This window comes from Eptatretus burgeri, chromosome 4 (genome assembly GCF_056783735.1).
Source record: "Eptatretus burgeri isolate ZD-2024b chromosome 4, Ebu_testis_v1, whole genome shotgun sequence".
Classification (NCBI taxonomy): domain Eukaryota; kingdom Metazoa; phylum Chordata; class Myxini; order Myxiniformes; family Myxinidae; genus Eptatretus; species Eptatretus burgeri.
In genome coordinates, this window is record NC_140964.1 from 90,426,732 (window position 1) to 90,442,734 (window position 16,003).

The window sequence follows — 16,003 nt, forward strand, 5'->3', positions numbered from 1 at the left end:
ACGATACCTTCATGGTTGTACTTGTGATATTACTTTGTTTTTAAATGATAATTTCTTTTTTATTTTTATGTGAAAGTAACTTGGTTGGTTAATTTCACAAACTTCACTATTTAGACAAAGTTTAAAAACCTTCCTTACTCGTTTCTCCCTTTCCATTCTCCACCAGTTGGTTTAAAGTGCCTAAATCTCTTTAGTTCATGGCTCCTTGTTGGCAGGCAATGAAAACTACTACTACTTTTTTTTTTTTTTTTTTTTTCCTTCAGAAATTTTCAGAACATTTGTCAAAGCACACAGCCTATCTCAAATATACTGCAATTGTAGATTTCAGGCTTTGGTCACAGTGGAAACTAGAACGGCACTCAGTAGAGCACATACCTCCACCAGGCTGAACAGTTTACATTTTGTGTCCCATTGATAGGTCGGATCTGGATCTGGATCCGGACCGAAACCAAAATGGAATCTGCTTGTTCTTATCACTTAACCAACTCATCCACCTCGTTTTGAGTTATTGTGCTATATATTGTTTTTGGCCCCATTTCTCAATGGTAAAGAATCGCTTAAAAATTAAAATAAAAAAAATTCTCGCATCCAGATTTGGATCTTCACCAAAATCGTATCAATTCTTCTTTGTCTCACACCAAACCGGTCCACCAAGTTTCGTCTGACTCCGTCTATAATTTTTTTCGATGCCACGCTACATATCGTTTTTTAACCCTGACACTTAAAAAATTCTCAAAATCCGATTTTCACCAAAACTTAATTGATACATCATTGTCACACACACAACCTGTCCACTAAGTTTTTTTTTATTATTTATTTTTTTTTTTTTTCTAAATCCGTTCACAACATTTTGAGATGTCCTGCTCAGAGACAGACAGATGGGGGTGAAAACATAACTTCATTTTTATGATGTACACGTATGTTCATGTAATGCTGAGTCTGAAACCAGTAACTATGGATTGAATCAACAGAACATTGATGGAAGAGTGAATGCGAACCAACCTGTGGAAAGCAAGAATCTGACATTTCCGGCCGCTAACTCTCCGTCGGAGCAAAAACGGGAGACTCAACAAGAGCAAAGGTTGATACTTCATCCCTATCCTGTCTCCCTCTTTTGCTTCGATGAAGGGTTAATGCCCAAAACGTCAGCTTCTCCTTTGCATCCTGCAGAGGGTAGCAAACTTCGATTGACGTTGTGTTGATCCTGTCCGCCGACGCAGAACGATACCATCTGTCATGAGTGAGACTAGTTTTCCATTGTGCTTGAAGCTCGTAACTCTCGCAATTTATCAGATGGATTATTTATTTATTTATTTCATAGACTGCTAAGTGATTCCGGGTCCTTTGTAATCAGCCTCTCAAAAAGCTGAAGTTGTGGATTAGCCATTGTTGTACCAGCTTTGCTTCCACGATAAGCCTGGGATGGAATTTCATTTTGCGAAGCCCAAGGCTCTCTTGTCTTCCAACCTTTTCATGTTGACACCCAAGTGAATGTCACCTGTTTCTTTACGGTTCCATCATGATGTTTAATCTGTAATATAAAAGGAGCTCCGTCTCGGCAAGCCTGCGTCTATCCCTCCATCTCTCCATCCATCCCTGCGTCCGGCTGTCCCTGCCTGTGTGCAACCGGCAACAGTTGTCCTCAATGGGATATACAGTAACTAATCAAGCCTAATCTGCAAACATTACGATAGAGTTGAGTAACGCCGCAAACATTACGATAGAGTTGAGTGAAGCCGCAAACGGTGCAGTCGAGCAAGGCCGCAAACTCCACGTGGTGCCACCTTGGAAAAACCCAAAACTTTGCACCTCTACATCTCTGAAACTGCACCATTGAAGAAATTGAAACATGGCTCATTGTCAAGAACTCCCCATGGGGAATTAGATTTGTTTATGCTCATGTCATCGGTGCCTTAATTTTGACGTCATAATTCGACATGTGCAATGCTTGATCCGGTCAGTGTGAAAAATAATTTCTTTGCAATTGTTGAAACCGCTAACCGATCAATTCAAAACTTTAACTGATTGATCGGTTACCCATGGGAAATATAGTTTGATAAAAGTAACGTCATCAGTCACTGGTCTTGCACCATAATGGATCAAAGAATAAAAAAAAACAGAAGAGTTGGCTTGCACCAAGTTCTCAAGACTGTGCAGGGTAAGTAGTCGATGAACACCATCCAGTTGAGTAAGGTGAGGATAGATGGGCTGGTTTCAATTTATATGAAAACAAAAACTCTTCCTCCTCCATCTTCTTCTTTAGTTACAATAATGGTGTCTCATTCAATCCCATTTCTCATCTATATATTACTAAAACTCTCATCTTGTATGTATGTATGTATATAATATATAAATACATATATATATATATATATATATATTGTTACGTTTGAGGGGGGGGTATGCATTCAAAGGGTAATTAGGATGTTTAATTAGGTATGCCATGCTGTTCGAGTTTACCAGGATCTCGATGTAATAAGTAGCAATTCAGTGGTGATAAGTTGTCTAGTAAATTTCATTTCTTCAAGGGGGGAAATGATAATTGTCACGTAATTAGATAGGGACACGGGATAGGGTAAGTGTGTCTGCGTAAACCCCTTTTTGGTATTCTCTGGAGACTGGCCGTGACGTCACAGGACAGTGCAGCGGATGGCTCCGCCCCGTGATCACGATTGGCGGAAGGCGACGGCGGTGGGTCAATAAACGGCTCGATTGGAGGTGACGAGGACCAAGGATAAAAAGGTTCTGTTCGGGGTCAAAAAGGAAGAGGAAGAAGATTACAACCAAAAGATCGTGGTTTTTTTTGGTGGGGAGGCTGTTGCGCGGGGAGCATCCTTGTTGTTGTGCTGGTTCGATCGTGTTCTTGATCGTGTCTTGGAGCCTTGCTGAGCCTCGTGCCTCACCTTGGTTGGCTCTGGGGTTCTGCTGACTCGGAGTACGGGGTCGAACGGCGGGCGGACCTGCCTTCCTCTCCTGCTCGCAACTTGGCGCCAGAATTGGTTCCCTGGCGGCTGTGAGCGGACTTGGGCCAAGACCAGGAGGTCGACAGCACCACGGTTTCTCCTGCCCCCCTGACGAGAGCAAGGCCAGCTCGTCCGACGCCGATCCAGGGACAGTTGCGTCCACACCACGGTCCAGCCTGACCACCAGAAATAGCTACGTTTGTGTGTGTGTGTGTGTGTGTGTGTGTGTGTGTGTGTGTGTGTGTGTGTGTGTGTGTGTGTGTGTGTGTGTGTGTGTGTGTGTGTGTGTGTGTGTGTGTGTGTGTGTGTGTGTGTGCTTGGTGCCTTAGAGGGATTGAGAACTGTATATTCATTGGAATTGTCTGTGTTTTTCCCCACGCCCGATCCCACACCATCCCGTCGAATCGCCCCGGATCCCTCTTCTTGCCGAGTCTTGTTATTTCTGGTAATAATAAAAACAAATAAACATCATCAACTCAGTGAAAAGTGACTCGTGCCACCTTCCTCGTCCCGTTTGCGGTAGAGCGATTAGAACCGCCATGTTTGGGTTATAAACAAATAAACCGCCTCCATCGTTTCGGCTCATTTTACGTTGGCGGGACTGTTCAAGTCCCGTGGACGTCTATATATATATATATATATATATATATATATATATATATATATATATATATATATATATATATATATATATATATATATATATATATATATATATGTATGTATGTTCCCGAAATACAGCCAAAACGGTACACAATAGCGCAAAATATTTAGGGCCACCTTACTCACCATTCACCTGCGGTGTGCAGTATCAAGTTTCGTTCAAATCGGGCAACAAAAAAAAAGATTTTTTTTTCATCAACCGCTGTCACAATGGGAACCCAACGTGTTCATGGGTCGTCTCGTATCTATTAGCATCAGAAAAACGCTTGCTATATTCAATACTTTTTTCTTGCCTTTTTTTTTCCAACATTTCCATTTTATTCATACAACGGTGATGTATCACCCTATCAAACAGTATGTCTGATTATACACCGCCTTTTGCTCTGTTTGCAACACAGGTGAGAAAGGGATATGAAAAAGCAGCTGATATTTCAATAATTTATTCGCAAGATTTTTAAAGGGTGAAAGTTCATTTTTCGCAGGTTACTCCTGTAAATATTGTTATGATTGTGGAAATTCACAGAACACCATTCAGGTTCCCCAGAGGCCAGTTATTTCGGTATGTGAGTGTTCCAGGTTAGAATTCCCCACCGATGTATAACGGACATGGCTCGTGTGCCGGGCTGTGAATCTTGAGGTCGTGTTATTCTTTTCTATCTTTATTTTAACAACACCAATCTCCACCAACAAACGAACTTCTCCTCACCAGCATCTCCACAACACCGCCATATTTTCACCAACAACAACATCCCAACAAACAACATCTCCACAAACAAACACGATGGCATCCTCGACAGCGGCAAAGTGATCTCAAACACGGCCGCGTTGTGAAAGTGATCTCAACCACGGCCGTGTTTCATGGCAGAATCAGATCAGAACGGCGAAAGGGGCGGAGCCAGCAGGGGGTGAAGGTTCAAAGGTGAAAGGAAGGAGGGCGCTGATTTTGGGTGGTAAGCCCAGAGCGACCCTTCCCCTCCGGGCTATAAAAGGCGCGTTTCAACGCCGAGATCGTTGTTGGTCGGTGGAGGGAATCGAGTTGGTGAGTTGAGTTTGGAGCCTGGAGTCCAGTTGAGCGGTTGAGGAGGCGCCGGGTCGTCGACAAGGAACAAACGACTTGGAGAAGAGCGCTGGCAGAGAGCGTTCAAGTTCGCACTGCGCTGGTGTGGTGGAGTCGGGAATAGAGCTTGGAGAGTTCGGAGGTTGGAGTGGGGACAGAGACATCGAGGGTCGCCCAGCGAGTCACCAAGAGGATGGCAGGTAGCCCGTTCGGTCTCTCGGAGTTCCTTCGGTCATCCCGGCTCCGAGCAATTATAAAGGCTTACGAGCCTGGTTCTTCCTTTCTTTCTTGGGGTTTGCATGAAAGTCTGTGGTGCCTTGTCTACCAAGTCGAACTGATTAAGTGCATGTACATAATAAATAGACATCGGCTGTAGGTTTTTGCTCGTGTCTTTTTTTCCCATTCCCCCCCCCCCCCAATTCATTGCATTGCTTGCATGCCTGTGTGGAAATAAATGTCCCCATTTGTGAATGTCACCTGCTCGTTGCGTCCCTTCCTCCATTGACTGCCATAATTGCATTCGGAATAAATAGCTGGCTGATTAAGAGCCGATAAAAGGTACATGTGGTCCGACGGGGCTTGGCGATATAAAACCGCTCGGCAATCGCAAAAGGAACGAGCTGCTTAAAGCAGCTCGTTTTCGTGCAGGCTCCGTCGAGGTATAAACTTCTGGCATTTTTGTCCGCGCTAATAATTAGGTACATCGACAATTCGGTGATCGACCCTGTAGCGCATGGACAAAAGAGTTGGCTGGTTTATGGTGTGTTAAAAACACCCGTAGCTGGATTTCGGCGTTGATCCGAAAGCTGCGACTAGATTTCTCGTTCGGTGGGTGCGTGCGGCCGCATTTGAGCTAAAGGCGGTCGCCCGCACGCCGGACGGGTGAAAATCCACAACAATATAAACAGGATGTTCTCGGTGTACCAAACTTGACAGGGCACTCGATATCCATGCTCCTTGTTGAACATTCACTGCATGTGCTGTACATTGCGAAACTTCTCATTTCATTCTGCCTCTGTGGGCCATCACGTAGCTTTACATCCATTTATGTGATGTAGGCCATCACAACAACTGTTGTTTTGGCCTCTGTTAAGTGTTTGTTAACTGCAGACAGGAAAAATGCTGCAATTATCAATGAATGTCATGTGGACCCATTTCCTTTTACCCAGCTTCCTGAATCTCCCATCTCCTTCTTCAAACCTCACAAAAAACACACACACACACACACACACACACACACACACACACACACACACACACACACACACACTACAACTGTGAACCCTATCATATCATTTCTCTTGGCATCATACTAGGGAGGAAGTAAAACCAAGTTGGGTAAAATGAAGACTGCCACATCGATGGGTGGTCTGACAGTTACAAAGACGTGGACATGCCCAGGCTTATTTACGAACGAAACAATTTGGGGAATTTATAAGTTGTTTCTGAGCACCTTATCATTCTCTCCACAAAACCTTATCTTGAATACAAACATTTGCTTTGATCTCAGGCTCATTGTGGAGCTTACACATGAACCGCATGCATGACAAACACATTAGGAGACATCAGTGTATCTTATCTTGTCTTACAAGCAGTGGAATTGTTGGGCTGGGGGCCATGCTTTGGAAAGTAGATGATCCGTTGGCAGTGCCAGGCACCGGTTACCCATGGGGTTGCTCGGATGAGTGAGGAAATGTCGTGCGGCTACAGAGTGTAGCCATCGATGGTTATTATGGTTTGTGTGCAAGTCTCTCATTTTTATTGCCATCAGCTCCTTGAATATGGATGAGGATTGCCAGGAGAAAGAAAGGGAATGTAGTGGAAACGGTGCCGGTGCCTCGACCATCTCGAGCGCAAGCGCAAGCAACAGTAAGCACCATGAAACGTTTGTTCATTTATTTTTTTTAAGAGGTCACCATGTTCCGCAATCGTGGATAACGGTAACGCAGGCCGTATTACCTATCTCGTAACTCGAGGATTCTCGTGGGGAATGTGGTACAACCATTGATAACCCGCATGTGATGGATTCCTTCCAGGTATCCAAACGATCGATTCTACCCAGGCTCTCTTCTTGCCTGTTGGTGCGTCCGTGTCTCTGCTCATCATGTTCTTCTTCTTCGATTCAGTTCAAGTTGTTTTCACCATTTGCACTGCAGGTATCTGTACAGGTTGCTCGCATGACAGTGCCCACTGTTTCTGCAATCGAGATAATAGCAGATGAGCCTGGGGAGCCGCTCGCGTACAGGATTACGGGCATGACTGTGTGCAGTTTGTTTACTCGTATCATGTGAAGCTTTGATATAAACTCTTTTTGTTTTAATGTTTGGGTTTTTGTTTACTTTTGGATGTTAGGTTGTGTATTAGTGGTTGAAGTGCAGTATTTCTTCGTTTGATCATTGACATTTGGGGGAGGATTTGGGGATGGGTGGGCAGTGAATCAGTTGTTTGCTGCAAATGATTACCTTCTAAATGCTGAAGAAATGTTTCAGGCAATTAAGATGATTATCAGAAAATCAGGTGGTTTAATGCACCTTTAAACGCACTATATTCTTCTCCTCTCCCTCGGGCACTTCAAAACCCGTCGAGTGTCTTTTAATACAAGTCAGGTTGACTATCCGTTGCCATGGTTTGTGTAAGCATGTGCCTTCCCATTGTGGAAAGGAATGAGCATTGTAATTTGTCATCAGGGCGGAAGGGTTTCAAACGCACCAGACACAAAATTGGACCACCTTGCTGTGTAGCATTTTAGTGGCCATCCCAAGTTAGCTTTAACCACAAAGTGTGGATTTGGACCACATGTTGACCAAAGCGGGCAGTGGCATGCAGGTTAAACCACTTATTTAATGGTCATTCGTCAGCTGACTCCATTTTTTATTTTTATTTTTTGTAATTTTTTTTTTTGTTGCTGACGATACAATAGCAAAAAATATCAGGTCCACTGACACCATCTTTGTTTCCCAAATGCCACGACCTCATCGAACCAAATCTGTTTTCCTCATTGTTAATCCACCGGCACCGTAATTGCACCTTTTACTCGTTGAGATCAGTCGACTGATGAAACTGTTCGCCTTTTTGTATTTGTCTGAGGATTGTGGCGATTTTCAGCACAGTTCCGGGGAAATATTTTGCGCAATAATTGGAAGATAGTTTTGATTTGAGTTTTTTTTTTTGCCGATGCAAGCAAATTATTTGGGAGGTTTATGTGGAATTACTGCTCTTTTCATTAACAGTGGTCTCAAAGTCCATCGTACTACTTTTGACAACATTATTACCTCCGCCACCAAAGGTGAAGGAGGTTATGTTTTCACCCCTTTCTGTCTTTTGTTTGTTTGTTTGTTTGTGCACAGGATATCTCAAAAAGTTGTGGACAGGGTTGGGTGTGTGACAAGGACTAATTGATTCGATTTTGGTGACGATCCATATATGCGGATCTGGATATGAGAATTATTTAATTTCTAGAGTGATTCTTCACCATTGAGAGATCGGGCCAAAAATGATACAGTTCTGTATATATATAGCATGATGTTTCAAAAATGTATTGGGCCCAATATGTTCTCGTGGATCGGGCATTACGTGGCGGAGGTATGCGCTCTACCGAGTGCCCTTGTAGTTAGGCAATGAATAGTCTAGACTGCAGAGTCCAGCCGCACATTGCATCGCAGCATGCGCAGCTGTCATTCATGGGCATTAACATTTCAGTGGACCGCACATGCTGACTCAACTTGCAGCTGTTGAAGTACACAGTTGAAGTCTCCATGTGGTTGCCTGGCAAGTCCAATTTTGAGCAAAATGGTTCTTTTCACAAATAACTTGTGTCCCTTCCCCCTCCCCACACCCTCTTTCTTCCTTCTTCCTTCCTTCACATCCTGTTTCGTACCTTCCCGTGGGCACTCTTCCCCAACGTGCAGTGTTGGCGACTATTGCTTTTGCATTCCTCCTGCTGCCCATGTGCCAGTATGTGATGAAGCCATGCACGCCTCAATACAAGTAGGTACCCCTCTCGGTGGGATCGTGTCCCTTCTTTCCCCGTTGTCATTCTTTATCAGCACTCGTGCATCTCCAGCTGCAGGGCGTCCATTATGTGGCACCTTGCGAGCACATCACGTTCGGTACCTGTTGGTGTGTTTTAAGTGTGTTCTTGCAATGTTTTTGAGTTTGGTCAAGGAAAGTGATTGTTTGATGAAACCTCACTCCATCCCCTTTCACCGATCAATGGAATTGGAAGGAGGGAAGTGGGGTTGGTTTAACGTTTTGGTGGAGGATAATAGTACCTTTTGTGCTGTCCATGTTTGTTCATCCCTCGCCCGATAACCCCCAGCATTGCTGAAATAAATAAAATAAATGTCAACGTGCCTGCCCTGTTCCTGGGTGAAATTATGTAAATAAGTGTTGATTGCATTTATTGGATGTGGATAAGGCACAAGCATGATGGGGCCAAATGGCCTCGTGTCCAAATTCTTTGTCCCAAGGCTGCCTGACCTGCACTTCGTCGTGTTTATTTGATGGTTGTCTGTTTTGCCAGCAAAATACATAACAGGTCTGCGCGTGAATATTTCAATTTTACACTCTGGAATGTAATCAATTATTTGTCAGAGCTTGTTATGACTATCGCAATTTTTCCGTTTTGTGCAGAATCTCATTCGGATGCTGTGGCCGGTTCACCATGGCAGAGTTGCTTTCTTTTGCACTCTCCATCGCCTTGGTATTGATCTGGGTCCTCACCGGCCATTGGCTCCTCATGGATGGTACACCCCTTTCCTCGACTCCAACCGTTCCCCTTGCTCTTGCTCGTTCAACCAGTCGATGTGAATCTGCCTGGTTCTCACCTTGCACAATTTTAAAGCTGTTTTGCGGCTCACTCAACGAGCCGTCGGTTGACCTTTGCAGATAACGTGCATACATGGCTGCCTGCTACCTTGTGTTTTCCACTCGCTGGTCCCTTTGATCCTGAATTCCAGAGAATAACTTGTGTGTCACAAACCTTCGAGGATAAATAACAACAACAAAAAAAACTTCCCAGTAGCATTATTTGGTGCAGAAAAATTCCTGCTTGCACAATGGAGCTAGATGGGAAAGCGGGGGCTTGCAACACAAGAACTGAGAAGAAAAAAAAAATTGAAACCCCTCTTCTTCATCCATTCTCTTCCACAGCTTTGGCAATGGGTCTCTGCGTGGCCATGATCGCCTTTGTCCGACTGCCGAGTCTCAAGGTTTCCTGTCTCCTGCTTTCGGGCCTGCTTATATATGATGTCTTTTGGGTGAGCTTGTGATCCCGTTTACAAAATGGCAGAAGGGGGGGGGGGGTCTGTGGTTAAATTATTTATTTATAAATGTTATACTGACGGACTCTGTTTTTGGCAAATTTTATAAAATTAGTTTTTGAATAGTTTGACGCCTTGGAGTTTGGACAAAGCCGTGACCATTGGCAAAGGTGTCAATTCCTGCATTAACCAGTGACATTGCAGCAATCAATGGACACCTTTACCTTGTCGGAACTCGTTGTCGTCCTAAATTTGAATTTCATTCTCATGTTCTTCATTTATCTTTGCCATTTGCAGTGTGTGTGTGTGTGTGTGTGTGTGTGTGTGTGTGTGTGTGTGTGTGTGTGTGTGTGTGTGTGTGTGTGTGTGTGTGTGTGTGTGTGTGTGTGTGTGTGTGTGTGTGTGTTTTTTTAATGTTAAGGTAGAAGAATCTTAACTTTCTCTTTCTCGATGCATGGAACAATTTCAGTTGACTATGGATTCCAGTTTTTAATGCAATGTAGCAAGCTTGCCCATTCGGTGAGGTGGTGCATTCTTCAAAGGCTGTTCAGTCTGGATTCTGTGCTGCTATTGTTACTCGGAACACCCACATGCTCCCTGCCGGAGTGTGCACCACCCCTCCCTCCCTCTGGCGGAATCAGCGAAGCACTTGCACTGTGCCACGTTTGCAGTGCGTATTTGCAAGACATCTCCACGGCTGACTTGTAATACCCTCACCCCTACAACTAGAACATTTTAATGCCTAAAATCTTCCTGGGTACACCCCAAGTATAATCACCAAATTTCAACTCGTTCTGTCCCGTCGTTCATGGGTACATACAAGGCAAGCAACCAAGCCAGATTACACGAAGCGTGATTATTGTCGTTGTTATTTTGCACCACGCTCGGTACAGAGCGCCGGTTCTGTCGAAGTAGGTTTTTGTCTGGGGTTACAATCCTGGATGGGTCGCCATTCCGACACGGAGTGGGGGTGGGGGGGGGATTAGTACAGAAATTTTTTATTTGTTTGGGGTGCTGGCAATGTGATCTTTAACACCCGCTTATATTAGCAGACGGGGCACCCAGCTTCACGTCCATCCATTGGTGCATTAATTTATTCTCCTGCCTGCGAAACACCAAAGTGACAGTTTGTAGCTGAGTCTATATTCAAACCCAAGCGAGACAGCTCGGAGGCGAGTGTGCATACCTCCACGTGATCCTGGCAGCCCGACCGCTCTTATGGTCGAGTTAAATTAATCGACTGGATCGTGTTGCTTTACCAGCTGTTTCTCAACACTTTTGTAAGACGTGCAATTTTCCATGCTTCTTGTGGTATCTGCTTTGCTTGAACCTTTTTTTTTATTTATTCGTTGGTGCTTCACAATCAGCTTTTCTGTTTTTGTTTTTTTTTGGCGGTGTATTATAATTTTTGATGGACCAAGGCCCAGCTTGGAGTATGTTGGTTTCCTAATGTTTATGCTACTTCGGACGGGTACGGCTAAAGCTCCAATTGCTCTATGGCAGGTCTTCTTCTCGGCTTACATCTTCAACAGCAACGTGATGGTGAAAGTTGCTACGCAGCCTGCAGATAACCCCATAGATGTGCTGTCCCGCAAGCTGCACTTCCCGCAGGCTGCACGTGAAGGGCCTCGTCTGTCTTTGCCTGGAAAACTCGTTTTTCCCAGGTATCCATGGTTTAAAATGCATTTTTCACGTGACTTGTGCACTCTTCATAACTTCTTTTTGCCGAACACTTGAACCTGCTGTGCAATGGCTTCAGAAACTCTCAGAGCAATCCATTTTTACCTTCTGATTCTTGCTATGTCTTCAGTTGGTATTCCTAATCATTCGAACTTGCATGTTTAGATGTTTGAGGTTCGAATGTGAAAATATGAGTGCATGGTCACTGCCCAACTAGCGGCGGATGTAGCAGCAAAACAATCCCACTGTTCAGCAAATTTTGCTGCAATGTTTAGGCCAATAAACTTGGGAAAATGAGAGTGGCCAGAAATGTATAAATCACTTCTGGAAAATATAGAGAAGAAAGTTTATTTTATTGATCACTTTTTGTTTCCACATGAAACTACAGTAATGCTAAGTTTCAATATATAATGATTTGAATCACCTTGTGGTGCTACTGTTGTCCCCTCCCCCTCCCCCCATCCCCACACCCACCCAACCACTCTCACATTTCTGAACATAGCTCGAGTGGCAGCCACTTCTCCATGTTGGGCATCGGGGACATCGTCATGCCAGGCCTGCTCCTTTGCTTTGTATTGCGTTACGACAACTACAAGAAACAATCCAGTAGTGCCAACAGCAATGGTGGTGGATGTGCTGGTGGCGATCCAGGAAATGGAATGCCAACATTTCCTGGGCCTGGTGGAATTCCAGCACGCATGCAGCGCGTGTCTTATTTCCACTGCACGCTCATTGGATACTTTGTGGGTATGCTTGTCTTTGTCACAATTGACATCTTCACATTGTTGCTGTGGATGTAAGTACAAATCGGAGATGTAATGTTTTCCCATCTGTCTGTCTGTCTCTGCATGTAAACAGGGTATCTCAAAATGTTGTGGACCGATTCAGATGAAATTTGGTGGACAGGTTGGGTGTGTGACAAGGATGAAATGATTAGATTTTGGTGAAGGAAAGATCTGGATTCGGATACTATTTTTTAAAAGTGATTCTTCACCATTGAGTGATATGGCTAAAAACGATATATAACAATATCTCAAAAAGGTATGGACGTGTTCGGATGAAACTTGGTGGATGAGTTGGGGAGGTGACAATAACAAACCGATTAGTTTTTGGAGGTCTGGATCCAGATCCGGCCTCTCAGTGGGATACAAAACTAAACTGTTCAGCGTGGCAGAGGTATGCGCTCTTACGAATGCCATTCTAGTTAGTGTAGTGCTACGAGGGCGTTTGAGTTTACTTCTGTCTTTAAGCCTCGACAGTTGAAGTCTGGAAATGCTATTTTTCGGATTCTCCGTCCGTCCGACTATCTGTCCGTTATTGTTTTTTTTCATCACGATAACTTGTGCTACATTGGGTTGAAACTTCTTCAGTGGTTCACAAGCATAGCCTTTAATAGAAAGTTGAACTGATTACATATTGGGTTCAAAAAAAGATTTATGTTCAAACGGTCAAAGGGCTTGTGTCTTTTCATTCAAAGTCATTTTGTTTCCACAATAACTTCTGAACCACTGATCAAATTGTCCCAAACCCATCGCTTTCTGTACCCACCTTACCCAGATACACCCAGCTGTCCCTGGACTCTGCGTCCTTTTTCTCTTGACAAGGTGGAGAGCTTGCTGTCAAACCTCGACTCAGATTCTGCAACCGGTCCAGACGGCATCAGCCCACGTGTCCTAAAAACCTGCTCTTCTGCTCTTGCTCACCCTCTCTCTGTTCTATTCACCCTCTCATTTGCTCAAGGTCATCTGCCATCTGCTTGGAAATCTGCAAACATCACTGCCCTGCATAAAAACGGTGCAAAAACAGATCCCTGCAACTACAGACCAATCAGCCTTCTCCCAATCATCAGCAAGGTTATGGAATCCACCATCGCTTCAGACATTAAATCCTTCCTCTTCTCCAATGACTTGATTTCCAATCACCAATTTGGATTCAGACCAGGTCACTCAACGCTGGACTTGCTGCTCCTGCTTTCCCAACAATGGATGGAGGTCCTCAATGCCAGACATGAGATCAGAGCCATCTCCCGAGACATCGTGTGCTTTTGATACATTCTGTCACCCTGCCTTGCTCACCAAACTCTCTTCCTATGGTATCCAAGGCCATCTCCACTCATGGCTCGCAGACTTACTCTCCTGTCAAAGTCAACGTGTGGCCCTAAATGGAATTCTCTCATCCCCTCTTCCTGTCCAGGCTGGAGTTCCTCAAGGCAGCGTTCTGGGCCCTGTGCTTTCTCTGGTTTCCATCAACGATCTCTCCGACTCTCTGGGAAATCCTCTTTATCTCTTTGTTGATGACCCCACCCTCTGCCGTACCTTCTGTCATCACTCGGATTGGCAAGCAATAGTCTCTTCATTCTCTGCAGATATGGATAAAATCACAAGAACATGTCTTTCGATCCTGACAAATCTCTCACCCTCGCTATGTCTCTCCGAAAGGACCGTATGGACCCCCCCCCCATCTACTTTCTCAACAATCCTCTTGAAGAAGTCCTTTCATTCAAGCTTTTGGGTCTCATCTGTCATGATATCTCCTGGGAAAGCCTCATTTCCAAGCTGGCCTCCAAAGCTAGTTGCCGACTGGCCATCCTCAGTCATGCAAAATCCTTCCTTGGCACACCTGAGCTCTTGACCACGTACAAAGCTTTCATTTGCAGCCTGATGTAGTACTGCTCTCCCCTCTGGGCTGGTGCTCCCACCTCTCACCTTCCTCAGCTTCACCCTGTGAAAACCAAGGCAATTAGGATTATTGGTATCTCCCACGATGAAGCTGAGTCTTTGGGTTGCTCACTCTCTCACCGCAGGCAGATTGGTTGTATTTCTGTCTTCTCCTGTCTCCTCTTTGGCCTCACCCCCCCCCACCCCGCTCTGAAACTACCAAAATCAGGAATCACTGCTGCTCACCTTCACTCTGTCATTCCTCTTTCTTCCCACACTCTCTTCAGTCCCACTCTTCCTCCCAGGTCTTCAAAGCAGCTGTTCACCACCATCTCTTATCTTCCCTCATCCAAAACCGTGATCTTTTCTTCCCCCATTAATCCATCTCCTTCAAATTCCCTGTTTTCCTTCCTGAAAGTCCCTGTCGTGTCAATCTTGTTTACCTCATGCACCCCACCCCTCTCCCTTCCACAGATCTCCTAATGTCTCTGTTCCCCACTGTTTTGTCCTTCCCACTCCCATCCTTCTTGTCTTCTGCTCCCTTTGTTATATGTTCTGTGTGTTCGCTCTTATATGAGCCTTGATATTGGATAAAAAACCAGTTGTTTGATACATGATCGAGGTTCGTGGAAGGAAACCAAATGAAAAGGGGAGAACACCAACAGCACAGTGCGAGTGAGAGCACAAGACCAAAAATGAGGCGGTGGAATACAGAGCGGCCACCAACCTGCCGGCAGTACGAATCTATTGTGGTTGGACTCTCAGCTTCACCTTGGGAGATCCCAATAATTTTGAGGGCCTTGCTTTCCATGGCATCAAGAGGAACAAGGTGCAATGCAGAGATGCCAACCCAAAGGGGAGAGCAGTATTTCATCAATCTGCAAATGAAGGCCTTGTAAAACTGGCCACGGAAAGACCTTGCACAATTAAGGCAGACGGCTTTGGAGGCCATCTTGGAAATGTGGTCGGCCCAATAAAGATCATGGCACGTGGTGAGGCCCAAAAGTTTGAGTGACTGAACCTCTTCAAATGATTTTTTTAATGAAGAAGATGGAAGGGTTTTGCAGACTTCGTTTTGGAGAGACAGGGTGAGTTTGTGGGATTTGTCAGGTTTCAACGACATATTCCAAGTGTTGGACAGCTTCTGATTCTATCAAGATCTGCAGAAAGAGAGAGAGACTATGCTGCTGCAACCATGTCTGAAGGATTAGTTTGAGAGCTCGGTGGATCTTAATCATAAAGTTGAGTACTAAAGGTTTGAATTTTTAATTTTATTGCAATTGGCCTACCAATGAAGGAATCGGGCATCTTAAGTATCGCACTCCTGGGGTTTTGTCCCTGGGGGTCCCAAAATAAGACCCCAAAATCCATTTTAATAAAAAAATTGAGTACAACATTTGTTTCAAGTCAGTTTCATTTGGATAACCCCTCAAAGTATAACGATGCAACTTAAGACGCAAAATTGTCTGGGGTTACTAATTAAGACGAATACTTATTCGGGATCAATTAATGATTTCTTCACACTTTCGAGTCCATTCAAAATTCCCTTTGCATATGGTCCTTTAATTACTCCTGATATTATATTGACAACTTAAGACGTCATTTTTTCTCCTCGGGTTTGCAGAAAGATAGGGACCTTTTCAAAGAACAGTCCGCAGTATTTTGAAGTGACGTTCAGATTAAAGACAATTTCGTGCTGATTCCAAATATATTTTCGTTTAT

At 44.4% G+C, this 16,003-nt stretch overlaps 1 protein-coding gene across 3 annotated transcripts in view; it reads left to right on the top strand.

The window, feature by feature from the left end:
• SPPL3 (signal peptide peptidase like 3) overlaps positions 1–16,003 on the top strand; it is a 132,741-nt gene that overhangs the window by 106,107 nt on the left and 10,631 nt on the right. For all 3 annotated transcript variants that reach the window (XM_085879271.1, XM_085879273.1, XM_085879272.1), the window contains exons 3-9: positions 6,455–6,552; positions 6,720–6,839; positions 8,592–8,670; positions 9,316–9,428; positions 9,835–9,941; positions 11,448–11,608; positions 12,127–12,371. In XM_085879271.1, coding sequence (XP_085735397.1) covers positions 6,455–6,552; positions 6,720–6,839; positions 8,592–8,670; positions 9,316–9,428; positions 9,835–9,941; positions 11,448–11,608; positions 12,127–12,371 — 923 coding nt within the window. The remainder of the gene's footprint in view (positions 1–6,454; positions 6,553–6,719; positions 6,840–8,591; positions 8,671–9,315; positions 9,429–9,834; positions 9,942–11,447; positions 11,609–12,126; positions 12,372–16,003) is intronic.